This window comes from Pongo pygmaeus, chromosome 19 (genome assembly GCF_028885625.2).
Source record: "Pongo pygmaeus isolate AG05252 chromosome 19, NHGRI_mPonPyg2-v2.0_pri, whole genome shotgun sequence".
NCBI classification, from domain to species: Eukaryota; Metazoa; Chordata; class Mammalia; order Primates; family Hominidae; genus Pongo; species Pongo pygmaeus.
In genome coordinates this window covers 48,226,830-48,240,340 of record NC_072392.2, presented here as the reverse complement: position 1 = coordinate 48,240,340, position 13,511 = coordinate 48,226,830, and the positions used below count along the sequence as shown (strand labels likewise).

Sequence of the window (13,511 nt, the reverse complement as noted above, 5' to 3'; positions counted from 1 at the left end):
TGTCCTCTCCACCTGCCTTGGTTACTCAAGGCACCAACTAAGTGAATGGCCTGGTGGCAGGAACACAGCTCAGATAGAAAGCAGGGTTGGGATCTGTCTCAGCTCTGGCTCTATTGCACCAAGTGACCTCAGTAGGCCACTGACTTCTGTTTCCTCATTTGCAAAATCAGCAGACTGGGCCGGGCGCGGTGGCTCACGCCTGTAATCCCAGCACTTTGGGAGGTCAAGGTGGGTGAATCACCTGAGGTCAGGAGTTCGAGACCAGCCTGGCCAACATGGTGAAACCCCATCTCTATTAAAAGTACCAAACAACAGCCAGGCCTGGTGACAGGCATCTGTAATCCCAGCTACTCGGGAGGTTGAGGTAGGAGAATCGCTTGAACCCAGGAGGTGGAGGTTGCGGTAAGCTGAGATCACGCTACTGCACTCTAACCTGGGCAACAAGAGCGAAACTATGTCTCAAAACAAACAAACAAAAACAAAATGAGCAGACTGGACAAGACGCCTCCATCAACCTTCTAATAACCTATATTCCTTGAGGTGGCAGCAGCTATACGGTGGCAGAGGGGCTGCCGTGAGTGTGGTAGCCGCACAGTCAGGGCCTGCTCCTGGAGAGGATATTTTAACCCAAGACAATGCATGCAGAGCTGTAGTTCGACCTGTCATTCACTCAAACGTGTGTATCTATTATGTGTCAGGCAGGCAGCCAGGCGAAGTTCAATCTCGGATCCCTCGGCCCTGTTGCCCAAAGCAATCAAATGCATTTCTGTGAGTGGTCGGGAATAAAAGGGTTAATGTCAGTATAGCTGATGGGGTCACTGGGGCAGGAGCAAGGTAGGGAAGCAGGCTCTGTGGTGGAGAGGAGTCCACAGCCTTAAGGGTCCTAGAGGCCACTTGATAAGGAGTTGGGGGTGCAGAGCCCAAGGGCTCCAGTTAAGCCCGTGGCTTTGTTCCTCTCTGGGAACCCTGCTCTGCTGGCTAATTGTGAGTTCTGGGGGTGGCCAACACCCTGTCTCTGGGGCAGGAGTTTTCTCTGCAGCTCCTTGCTAATCCCTTCAGGGGTCTTATCTGAACCTCTTTTCGGCTCCCAGAACACCTTTAAGCCAGCTTGCAGGGGGGACTACAAATGAAGTCAGGCCAAGGGAAGAGCCCCAGGCTGGAGGGCAGGGGACTGGGAAGGGGAGACACTGGAAGTCAGAAAGCAGAAAAATCCTCTGGGCTCAGAAGTGTCGAGGAGCTGCCTTCCCCATAGGGGCCTGGATCTCAGAAGTGGTCCTTATGCTTCTCCAAGCAAATTCTGATTCTCAATGAAGATACTTTTGTTGAATGTCCACTGCTAATCAGATATCGCAAAGGGAGCTTCCACTTCCACTTAATTCTCATAGTCACCCTGGAGTTAAATATTACTGTCCCCATTTTGCAGAGGAGGAAACTGAGGCTCACAGAGCTAATGTAATTACCTCCGATCACAAAGTGAGTAAGACTTGAACCCAGGTCTATGTGACTCCAAATCCAAGTTTCTGACCTCAGCAACCCACTGAAGCGGCGGCCCCATGCCTTCTGTTCATCGTAGCACATGTTTATGTTTATAATTTTGGTGAGATAGTCAGTACTTGTCTGCTTTCCTTCTGGGAGATTAGCAAAATTGGGGATCTCTTTTGGGGGTCTAGGAAATACAGGCTCCCAGTGAGAATGGAAAAAGGAAGATAGTCAAGTTACTTTCAATTCTGCCTTTTCCCTCTTGTTCTTTTGAGCTTGAAAGCAATTGTGCTTTGTTGACTTAACAGAACTCTGCTCCAAACCCTTTTGTTCATTAAACATTCACAGATCTTGGAGGCATTTTTAAGGGTAAACCTGGAAATGACTTTTCCAACCCAAGAAGCCCTTTGTGGGTTAACTGGGCTCTGGTCCCATATCTGTCACTGCCCTGCTACTTGGCCTTTGACTAAATATTTGACCTTGAATCAAAGCTCCCTGGGATTCAGGAAGGGACTGAGAATAAGACTATCAAAGCATAACCCGAAAAAGGGAAGCTTTTCAGAAACCTATGGAACAAATGTAAAGCGATAACTAAAGGGGACATTACCTGTGCAAAATTATAAATATTAGTGGCATAAATCAGAAGTAAAATATCAACCCAACCACACAAAAAAATTTAACAAATAACATTTCTCAAACAATATAATAAAGAAGCCTTACTTAATAAGTGATGCTAGCATAGCTGGATAGGAATCAGAGGCAGTTGAAGTACAGGGTTATATGATGTTTTTAATCATAGAAAAAGTAGTAGGAAATAAAAGGGCATATTTATGAGATCTGGGGAGGGATGAAAACTGTCTCAGGTCTGAAGCAACAGAAGGAATCATGCAGGAAAAGCTCAACAGATTCCACAGAAAATAAGACGTTTTTCTTTAACAATTTTTTTTTTAAACTTTTAAAAAACAGAGATGGGGTCTCGCTATGTTGCCCAGGCTGGTCTTTAACTCCTGGGCTCAAGCGATCTGCCCACCTTAGCTTCCCAAAGTGTTGGGATTACAGGTGTGAGCACCCAGTCAGAAAAGTGAAACATCTTTACTATGATATTATACTATAACAACAGACTAATATTTATGGTAAATTTTAAATCTACTTAAATATTTAGGAAAACCATCAAAATCTCCAAAATATGAAAAGATGATACCCTCAAGAAGAAGTCTGAACAGGACATGAACACATGGAACATACCGAGTTGAACTGATGACCTTCAGGTCTCCCGCCTGCTGTAACTTCTGGGACCCATGGGGAAGAATCAGGGCAGTGAGGGTGCATGGCATGGACTGGCCCTGCTACACTCCTGCTTCAGTGGGCCAGATGCCAGAATGCCAGGGAGGGGGATGCAGAAGCTTCCATGGGACTGGGGTCACCTGCTTTCATCACCTCCAATCTCCGCAAAAGGTATCCTGGCCATTTAGTTTGAGGGTGACCATATAGGACCAACAAGACCAACACCATGGCTTCTAGCCCTTGGGGTCCAGTTGGAGTCATGCTAGATCAAGGCTACTCCACATGCTGAAGAACCAGACATTATGGAGGGACTGGTCTAATCCATCCCTAACACCTGGAAAACACACCCTGGCAGATCTCAGTTTGAAATTGGGTTACCACTGGTGTCTGCTTGACCCAAGAAGGGAGGGAGGAGATGCTTGACTGGTTCTAGCCGCCCATGCCATTGATCTCTGGAAGGTGAACTCCAGAGTCACTTGTGCTTACAGGGACTCTGAGAGGCATCATGTCCCATCCATGACTGCAGTTTGACCTATCAGGGTTGCTTGCTTCTGTTTTTTTTTTTTTTTTTTTTTTTTTTTGAGAAAGGGTCTCACTTTTTGGGAGGCCATCCTCCTGTCTCAGCCTCCCAAAATGCTGGGATTACCGGCGTTAGCCACTGTGCCTGGCCTAATTTCTTTCCTAGAATTAATTCTGGGCAGGCCTCCCAGAAGCAGGGGTATGCTCTTTGTGACACCCAGGACCCAGGACTTACCTTCAGTCGGAAAAATTGGATTTAATGGACCACTAGGTACTATTAGGTGCTACACATTCTTTCTGCTCCCTTGAGTTCCAAATTCTTCCTACTAAAAGCTCTCTTCCTTTCACCCAAATGGTTTGTTATAAAATGTACACATACACACAGGGACTGGCAAAGGAAATTAATCAAATGAAAAAGATAGACACAGAAAAAAAAAAAAAAGAATGATACACTTTGTTCTAGGTTCTGATTCTAAATCTGGCAGGAGGTGTGAAGGGCTGGCAGCTTGGTGGTAGTGGTGGCAGTGGCGCAGCGGGCTCCCTCCTGCCTTGGGGCATCAGGCCAGCAGCTGCTGTACTCTTAGGAGCCAGAGGGAGAGATGCTCTACCCGTCAGGACAGGAGCCAGTGCATGCTTTGAACTTCAAACCACAGCCAGGCCTCGTGGTTAATGTGGATGATAACCCCAAATCCTCACCCCAGGCTTTTCACACTGCAATTCCGTGTCATCACGCCCACTCCGGCATCTGCAACCGGCTGGCTCCTCTAACTGAACTTGTCTCAAACCAAAGTTGTCATTTTTGCCAAACGTCTCTCCTCACTGCAACTTGTTTTTTGTTTTTGTTTTGAGACAGGGTGCCACTCTGTCACTCAGGTTGGAGTGCAGTAGCACGATCGTGGCTCACTGCAGCCTCAACTTTCTGGGCTCAAGCAATCCTCCTGCCTCAGTCTCCCATGTAGCTGGAACCACAGGAGTGTGCTACCATGCCTGGCTAATTGTTTAATTTTTTGTAGAGATGAGGTCTCACTTTGTTGGCGAGGCTGGTCTTGAACTACTGGGTTCAAGTGATCCTCCCGCCTTAGCCTCCTAAAATGTTGGGATTACAAGTGTGAGTCACCACACCCGGCCCCACTCCAACTTCATTCCCTCCTAGGTTCAGAATCTCAAAGTTAGATATGTGGTTCCCCTCATCTGTGGTCTATTAAGATCTTCCAATTCTTTCATCACCATGTCCCTCTTCCCGTCCATCCTCATTGTCACCTCCTTGCCTCCGTTCAGTGCTGCAGCTTCTGCCTAGCTTCCCTCATCCCCGTAGCCCATTCACCCCTTATCCCCCAAGACACTGGAGCTTTCCCAAGCCTGGCTTGGATCACGTACCAACCCTGCTAAAAAACTTTCTAAGGCTTCCCCTGCCTACAACGAAGTCCTGGTTCAAGCTAATTTTTCAGCTTTATCTCCTTCTCCTACTCAACACATTCCCTCTGGCCCACTCACACCAATTTCTTAAAGTTGCACAAACTTCATGGCACAACCATTCTCACCCCAGGACTACGGCACTCAACTATCCTCCAACATGGGGCAAAGAGGGGAAGGAAGCGCATAACAGCACCCACCACGAATGCTAAGAGAACCATTTCCTTGCTGAAGGTCAAATGTCCATCTCCAGGTTCAAAAGCCAATACTTGGCACCCCCAACTCCATTCCCTACACCTAGACTCCAGGCATAGCGAAGAATCACACACAATTTCCCCTCTGTAACCTCCCAGCACTCCCTCATCCCTATGACAGAATTAAAGACATTGAATTAGCCTTCAAAAGAGTCCATACTGTGAGTCAGCCTCCAAGGATGGCAGAGATTTGACTTCAGCGGTGGCCATGGACCCTCCATAGTGGAGGTAGAAAGGGAGAGGGATTGTCAGCCCAAGCCCTTCCCCCACCTCTCCAGCCCCCTACTGCAATCCCCTGGCATATGGAGGATTTCCCAGGCATTCAATATATAACAATATATAATGTCCAATTTCTACATGGTGTAAACCCGGCTCTGGTGCAGCAGAGTAGGGAGGAGGCGGGAGGGAGATCCTCTCGGGGGAGCCCATCTCTTCTTCCTGATACCTGGAGAGCAGTGTCGTTCAGCCCCAGAGATGCACAAAGCCACACCCCCACCCCACGTCACCATCTCAGGAGCGCGGAGCTAGGGAAGCCCACGCAAGCAGGGAGATTGAGACCGATTTCAGGGAGGGCTGGAAGGAAATGGGGGGTTAACTGCTCACATACCTGATCAAACAGGACTTTCCAGTGCTGGCAGAGAGGGAGGCCATGCAGGAGAAGAGGAAGAGGAGAGAAAGAAAGACACACTTATCACCAAGGTCTCTGTAGTCCTCGGATGTTTCTGACATAGCCTCCCAGCGGCTGCCCAGGAGTCATGACCAGGCTCAGGGACTGGCCACAGGAGAGCAGGGGAAGTCTGGGAGGAGCTCCCCAATGAGTCCACACTGAGCAGAGGGAGGAAACTCACAGTAAGGGATGGGGTGGGGGCGGGGGCGGCAAGGTGGGTGTTGCTGGTTCTGGAACTGGCAGAACAAGTGAATCTCAACAATTACTAAATAAAGGCGTCCAAATATGTCCAAGCGCCTCTAATAATTTCTGCTGCCTAAAGCTTATGTCCACAGCTACTCCCAGGCCTGGGAGAGCATGGCCAGGTGCAATTCCATCAGACCCCGTCGCAATGAGTCTCACCTGCTGGGGGCTAGAGCCCCCCACCCCCCAACTCAGCTCTGCATAAACACTAACATTTTGCCTGCAGTTTTTTTTGTTTTTTGTTTTTTTTGCGGGGGAGTGGGGGTGGTGAATGCCGAATGCGGTGAAGCCCACCCATTCTCTTCCAAGGCTGCGTCTAAGTGGTGACTACATCAGATTCCACCAGCGGTTTAGGGCCAGAAGGAAGTGATAGATTTAACCGCAGACGCCAAAGAGAGAAGATCGTGAACTACCCCCCAACCCCATTCAGACTTTCCCGCTTTGGTTGTGTGGGTTGGGGGCCTAGTTTCACTTCCATCTCCCCACCCTGAGGGAGGGGTGTGCAGGGCAGGGTGTCTGCCCGGTTTTTCACCCCTATGTGTAGGTTAGCCCCGGGAGGTTAACCCAAGAAACTCCAGTTCCCAGGGCTTCCCAGGGCCGGCCCGCAGGACCGGAGGGATGGAGACCCAAGCAGCAGACGGCGGGGAAGCCCTCGGGGCAGCCCCTCCCTCTCCTCGCCCAGGGGACCGTCCCCTGGCACCGTCACGGTCTTGGACTCCCGGGCCTCCTTCTAGGAGCAAAGCCGCTCCCAGCACTCTTTCCCTCCCTGCTCCGGCCGGGGTCAGAGGCGGGGGCCGGCTTGAATTTCAATCAGTGTCGCGGCAAGGCAGATGCCTGGCGGGAGCTAATCCGGGAGCGGAGGAAGGGGTCGCCAGACCGGCTTGCACGGCCAGGGACGGGGACTCTGCGGCGTCCGCTCCTTCCCCAGCTCCGGGAGCCCGCAGGTCGCGGGCGTGAGGGGAGGGGGAGTCACTGCCGTGACGCGGCCGCCTCTGCGGGAAAACGCCGTGTCCCGGGCACTGCACCAGCGGCGGGGAGGGGGCTCCGGCGGTGACAGGTCCGCGGCGCAGTGGCGGAGCTGTGTCCCGCAGGGAAGCCGCGGGAACCAGAGCGGGGGAAGCGGTGCGCGCGCGTTTGGGGGAGACCGGTCCCTCCGCCCCCTCCTGCCCGCGGGGACCCGGCCAATCCGGGGCGCTCCCGCGTCACCTTGAAACCTCCAAGTTGCCCGGCGTGGGGCGAGACAGGGGCGGCTTTTCCCCCGGGCGCCCCCAAGAAAGTTTGCCGGGCGGGGAGGGGGCACTCACGTCCTCCGGCGCCGCAGGCAGCTGCTCCTCGGCCTCGGGTTCCAGCTCCTCGATGCGCTCCGCCTCGGCGCAGGCGGCCACCGCTGGGCCCGGGCTGGGGTGCTCGCCCATGGCCGAGACGGGGTCCGGGGGCGGCGGCGGCGGCTGCGGGGCTAGTCCCGGGGCGCCGGGCTAACTTTGCGCCGCGGCGGCGGCGCCGCTCCAGGGACTCAGTGCGCGCCGCGCCGCCTCCGCGCCCGCCCCGCAGCCCGCGCCCGCCCCCATGGCCCCGGTCCCCGCGCCGCCGCCGCCTCCTCGCGACCCCGGGACGCCCGGCCTCTCCGCCGCCAAACTTCACTGCGCTCGCTGCCCCGCCGGCCTCCGCCTCCGCCCCGGCCCTCGCGCCCGGCTCCGAGGCGAGGGCGCCCTTGGGCCGGCCCCGGCCCCGCCGCTCCCCGCGCTCCCTTCCCGCTTCTCGCGGCCCCCGCTCTGCGCCCGAGTCTCCTCCTCCCCGCGGAGTCCTCGGGGGCGGCGCGCGGGCGGGGGCGGGGCTGCTCGCGGGGAACACTGGCCCCCGCCCCGCACCCAACCCCGGGCGCCGCCACCCGGGCCCAGTTGGTCAGAGCGGCGCGGCCCGGGAGCGGGAGGGCTGCAGTGGGGCTGGCGAGGAAGTGGCGGCGCTGCCCGGGGCGGAGATGGGGACTGCGCCGTCCCTGACCCGGTCACCACCGGCCTGCACTCCGGGCCCGGGCTTGGCTCTTCCATCGGCTTAGCCATCACTTGGAGGTGGCAGATGTGTGATGGAGACACTATGTTGGCGACGTCAGAGTTAACGAGGAGTGAATTGGGGGCGCGATGTTGTAAGAACGGGATCCCTACCCCCCGCCCCATTATTCTTACGCCCTATTCACTGCGGTCTCAGATTCTGGGAGGTCTCGGGAGGCCCAGAAATGGGAGAAGTCAGATTGCGGGGTCCTGGGCCCCAAAGCCTAAATCTTGCCCTTCCTACACCCAGAGCTAAGTGCCCAGGCTTCATTTGACCACGTGGACAAAGGTAAGCCCAGGGAAATGCCCCATCTGGGGAGAGGGACGGTAAAGAAACTAAAGCAATCAGAAAGGAAGTTAGCCAAAAAGGAGTAGGGCATCTTTTAAAGAAAAAAAATCGATGCTCTTTCCCTGCAGGAAAGCGCCCCCGAGAGACCATCTCCCGAAGCAGAGGCTCTGGCTGTAAATGGTGCTACTGGCCGGCCTGGCAGGGGCCAGCTCTCCCCAGAGGCTCAAGGGCTTCTCCAGGAGGCATCTCGCAGTCAGTCCCCAGCCCACACCAAGGCTGTGCCCTTCCACTCCTCTTCCTTTCCTCGTCCCACCACCCACTCACTCACTAGTCTTTGCCCTCTTCCTTCCTCTCGGAAACGAAAGAGGCTCCTTTCCATTAGTGAGAGCTGCAATTAATGCAGTCATCTTCAGAAAGCAAACACATAACCCCGTGCCCAGGATCCGACCTGCGACCATCACCCAGCAATGACTGCTCCCCTTAAACACCGAGAAGGGAATTCACTTGATTCTAATTAGGTGAGTTTGTTACAGACACCAATTTTCATCTCTGTTTCAGAAAGTGTGATCATTTCAACTATTTTTGTTTCTCACCACCCTCCTCCCCATCCCTACTCTACTAACAAGTCAAGATCCTGCCAAGATTTCCTTGTAAATAAAACTGTCTGCATGCGGTGTGATTTTGAAAACAGCCTTCAGGGGACAGAAGAGAGGCTGATTCCTTTGTGGAGAGGAGCCCAGAAGGATAAGTGACTGCCGGGGCCCTGGGGTCTGCGTCGCTGCCTCCCGCATCCCTTGCTGTCATTTGCATGACCGGTATGGGTGTTGGCTCTGTTATACTTAGATCTCTGGGCCTAGAGAAGTGGGCCAGGAAGCCTGGTTCCCGGGGAACTGGAAGGAGAAGGGCACAGAAAAGGGTTGGCCACTCTGCTGGGATGCCCAGCCACCCTGGACAGTGTTCTGATACCAGCTACCCATGGGAGCTGCCTCTTCATCAGCCCAGGGATAGCTCTTATCAACATATCCAACTCTATCATCCCTTCATGGGGAAGGGAGCTTAGCAGGCTCAGTTCTGTTCCTGAACATGTATTAAGCTCCTACTAAGTACCAGTGACAGAGCTTTGAGAATACAGAGGTGGATAAGAACCAGACCCTGCCCTCCAGAAATGGATAATTGGGGGTGACAGTCACATTCAACACAAGGGTAAGTCCTGGATTCAGGGGAAGCCCAGAGGGTGTAGAATTCCAAAGAAGGGGGGGTTGCTGTGGGTCCAGGAAGGCTTCCCAAAGGATAAGCCTCCAGAACTAGGCAACGTGGAAAAGGTGAAGGAGGTGTTCCAGGTAGAGGGAACAGCACGACCAGGCTTGTGGAGCAGCATCATATGGGAGGCAAACAACAAGCAGTTTGGCATGGCTGGAAACTGGAGCACAATGACCAATCTAAAGAGCCCAGCCTGGACGGGAAGGTTGTGAGGGGCTGTGAGTTTCATGGGAAAAGAGCTTGGACTTTACCTAAGGGCAATGGAGAGCCATTGAAGGATTGTGAGCAGTAGAGTAATATTTAAAAGATCCCTGGCCAGGCACGGTGGCTCACGCCTGTAATCCCAGCACTTTGGGAGACCCAGGCGGGTGGATCACGAGGTCAGGAGATTGAGACCATCCTGGCTAACACGGTGAAACCCTGTCTCTACTGAAAAATACAAAAAATTAGCCGGGCGTGGTGGTGGGCGCCTGTAATCCCAGCTACTCGGGAGGCTAAGGCAGGAGAATGGCTTGAACACAGGAGGCGGAGCTTGCAGTGAGCCGAGATCGGCCACTGCACTCCAGCCTGGGCGACAGAGTGAGACTCCGTCTCCTCAAAAAAAAAAAAAAAAAAAAAAAGATCTCTTTGGCTGTAGTGTAGACAGGAGGGAAGTTCGCCTGAGCAGAGGGACATGAGAGGTGCTGTCCAAGGAAGGGGTCACAAGGGCAGCAGAGGTTAGAATAAAAGGGAAAGGGAAGATGGGAAACATCCAGAAGGCTATCTTGTTCCTCCTTCTGTCCCTAGGAACATTTACCCCACCTTGGCAGGCTATGTTTCCAAAAGTCTCCTAAGAAGGAATTCCTCATCTCTCACCAGGATTCTTGCTTCACGGGGCAGCTTCTCTCACCTTAGCCCTTGCTGGGAGGTGATGGTGTCTGGACTTGGAGACTGTTAGGGCAAGTTGTTACATCCATCATCCTCCATGAGCCTGAGGCCACCCTTTACCTGTTGTCCCCAATGTCACCTAGGCCCAGCTGGTCAGACCACTCTGCCCCTCAGCCCCAGGCGAATCTGCAACCCACTCCCCAGCAGGCAGTAGGACATGGGGCCTGGGGCCCAGGCCTAGAAAGCTCCAGGGGATAGGAGTGGCTGGGCACCCTGACACCTTTTGTTCTACTCTCACCTGAAACAGCCTAAGGACTGGCATATTCTGTGGCATTTTGGGGGCAGAGGAGGGAATAGGCATGGTGTCACTTTCACTGACCAGCTGCAGCAGGCAGGCACTCGTCGATGCCTGGAGGTGTGCCATGCACAGGCCCCTCCCTGGGAGAACCTTTGGCGCTAATGATTAGTGACATGGAACTGGGCCTATTGGCACGTCTCTCTTGCTCTTCATTTTGCAAGTGCGCCACACCATGGCCTCTTTTAAGGTTCCTAACAAGACACTCGAAGTCAACGCAGAGCAGGATGAAGGGCTGGGGAAGGGTGGGTCAAACTCGGTTTAGAAGGGCAGGAGCACGATGTTGAGATGAGCCTTGAAAGGGGCAAGCTTGTGGTAGAGAACGTGGAAGGGTTTCTAGGTGGAGGGAACTGCTGTGGCAAAGACACAGAGGTAGGAAAGCTGTTGACTGTGTTGGGAACCATGAAGTGGCTGAGCACAAAGTGAGGATGGCCGGGCAGGCGAGGAGCACTGTGTCGCCAGAGTCCCCGAGTGCCAGTCTGAGGAGGCTGGACCTCGCCCAGTGGGAGATAGAGAAGCGGTGATGGCTTCTAACTGGAGCAGCATTTTAGGAAGATTAAGTTGGCAACAGCTCAGCAGTGCCATTCAGCTCACATGTGCTGAGTGTCCATTATGTGCCAGACCCTGGCCGAGGTGCTGATAATACAAAGGGGATGAGACCCAGGCCCTGGCCTCCTGGGGGAAAATGAGGTCGTCCTCTAATGACAGTCCAGTGGGATAAGGGGGAGGAGAGAGGGAAGAACCTTTCGGGGGCTGAGTCTCTCAAATGTGCCCTCCAAGAGAGGAAGGAGTTTTTTTAAGGACCCGATGTTCTGGTCCTGGGAACTGGGACAGTCGGCTGCCATGGAAAAGCCAGAAGTAGCTGCTGGAAGCGGGGAGAGGAAGGCAAAGGGGGCTGAGCAGTTTGTTTGTGGACACCTTGAGCTAATGAGAAGCCAGGGAAGAAACACGAAGGCCTGTAATTATTGCTCAAAGCAATGGCAATGCCCAGAAGGGGGGCAAACAGGGATGACGTTTTCTCCAGAACCTCTTTCACTTGGGGTTCATTCTGACATCTCCCTCTGCCAGACCCACACCCTCCGAGCCCCTTCTCTCTCTGCAGCCAACTTAAACCTAAACTGACCTTCGTGGCACCCTGTTCCCACCTGTAGCTCTAATCTTCTGAGAAACCAGCCCTGAGCTACCAGTGTTTGCCTGCCTGAGATGAAGATGTAAGTTATTTTTGACTGAGATCCAAGCCCTGGCCCTGAATTCTTTTGTCTTCCAGGAATCCCCCAGCCGTGTTTGAAGTCTGCAAGTCCAAACAGCAGACGTGGCTCAGGATGGCAGAATCCGACCACCCTCCACCTCCATCTCCAGCATTCTTCCATTATCGCCCGCTGGCTGCCAGATCAAACAGAGCAAGACTGCTACATGGATTTCTTTCCCTTTCGTCTCTTCCTTTCACTCCAGGGCTCCCAGTTTTCTGAGTAACTTAAATCATCACTGAGAGATGTGTAGGTTCACAGACCAAACCCTTTCAAAGCAAGGCGTGGGCACCCAAAAGTTGAGCTCAGAAAAGCACAGAAGAAAACTTTCCCAGTCCCAAGATTTAGCCAATCACACATTCAGGGAAACAATCAGCTACTTTGCCAGGTCTTACCTTCCTTTCCTGCCACCTCCTTGGGGCCTGGCTGGTCCCCAGGGTCCCATTTCTGAATTCTCTTTGGGCCTCAAGACTTCCATATGACCTTCACTGTGCTATAGGCAGGTCCTGTCTCTTCAGTAAACCACCTGTTCTATCTTACCCATCAGCCAGTCACAGTGGCTCACACCTATAATCCCAGCACTTTGGGAGGCCAAGGCAGGAGGATCACTTGAGTTCAGGAGTTCAAAACCAGCCTGGGCAACATAGCAAGACCCTGCCTCTACAAAAAAATTTAAAACCGGCCGGGTGTGGTGGCTCATGCCTGTAATCCCAGCACTTTGGGAGGCCAACGCGGGCAGATCACGAGGTCAGGAGATCGAGACCATCCTGGCTAACACGGTGAAACCCTGTCTCTATTAAAAATATGAAACATTTGCTGGGCGAGGTGGGGGGCACTTGTAGTCCTAGCTACTCGGGAGGCTGAGGCGAGAGAATGGCGTGAACCAGGGGGGCAGAGCCTGCAGTGAGCTGAGATCACGGCACTGCACTCCAGCCTGGGCGACAGAGCGAGACTCCGTCTCAAAAAAAAAAAAAAAAAAAAAATTAAAACCTAGCTAGGTGTGGTGGCATGGGACCTGTAGTCCTAGCTACTTGGGAGGCTGAGGTGGGAGGATCCCTTAAAATAAAGAAGAAAATCTTGCCCATCTCTCTGATGAATGCTCTCTCCTCCACGAAGCCTTTCCTTAACTCTCCAACCCAAACGAACCACTCCTTCCTCTGAATCCCTTTTTCCTTTTGACTTTGAATTGTATCTTCTAAGTTTTATCTTCCTGATACTAGAACGTACATTCCTTGAAGGGAAGGATTATGGCTTATTCAATTCTGCATCCTTCGCAATGCACAACATTGCACACTGTAGAAACTGAACAAATGTCTGTTTAATGAAAAACAGAGGATGCCTCTCTTGATATGACACAAAGTCTAATTACATAGTTATTACTCTCAGCCTGCAACAAGAGACAACTTTTATGTTATGGAGAAAAAAATTCTTCTGCATAAGAATAATGCGCCTGTATGCCTGCTGCCTTTATTTCAAAATACTTCCACATTTGCCGTTGCATTTCATCCTCAAAAAGCCAGCCTTTCTGAGGTGAGCAGAACAGATACAATTGCCTCCATTTTACAAATGGGGACACTAAAATCCCT

General features: G+C 52.9%; 1 protein-coding gene and 1 long non-coding RNA gene across 6 annotated transcripts in view; one reads left to right on the top strand and one right to left on the bottom strand.

Annotated features, from left to right (window-relative positions):
* RHBDL3 (rhomboid like 3) overlaps positions 1–7,635 on the bottom strand; it is a 58,921-nt gene extending 51,286 nt beyond the window's left edge. For 3 of the 5 annotated variants that reach the window (XM_063656162.1, XM_063656164.1, XM_063656163.1), the window contains exons 1-2: positions 7,164–7,406; positions 5,557–5,580 (exon numbers count right to left, since the gene is read on the bottom strand). In XM_063656162.1, the coding sequence (XP_063512232.1) occupies positions 5,557–5,580; positions 7,164–7,274 (135 nt within the window). In that variant the 5' untranslated portion in view covers positions 7,275–7,406. Of the gene's footprint in view, positions 1–5,556; positions 5,581–7,163 lie in introns of all 5 variants that reach the window. The other 2 variants (XM_054459968.2, XM_063656161.1) reach the window with 2 other exon arrangements.
* Positions 7,636–7,770: 135 nt separating this feature from the next.
* Positions 7,771–13,311, top strand: LOC134738714 (uncharacterized). Its single transcript, XR_010124662.1, has 4 exons — positions 7,771–8,002; positions 8,158–8,196; positions 8,325–8,714; positions 11,946–13,311. It is a non-coding gene; the product is annotated as an uncharacterized LOC134738714 (long non-coding RNA).
* The last annotated feature ends 200 nt before the right edge of the window (positions 13,312–13,511 follow it).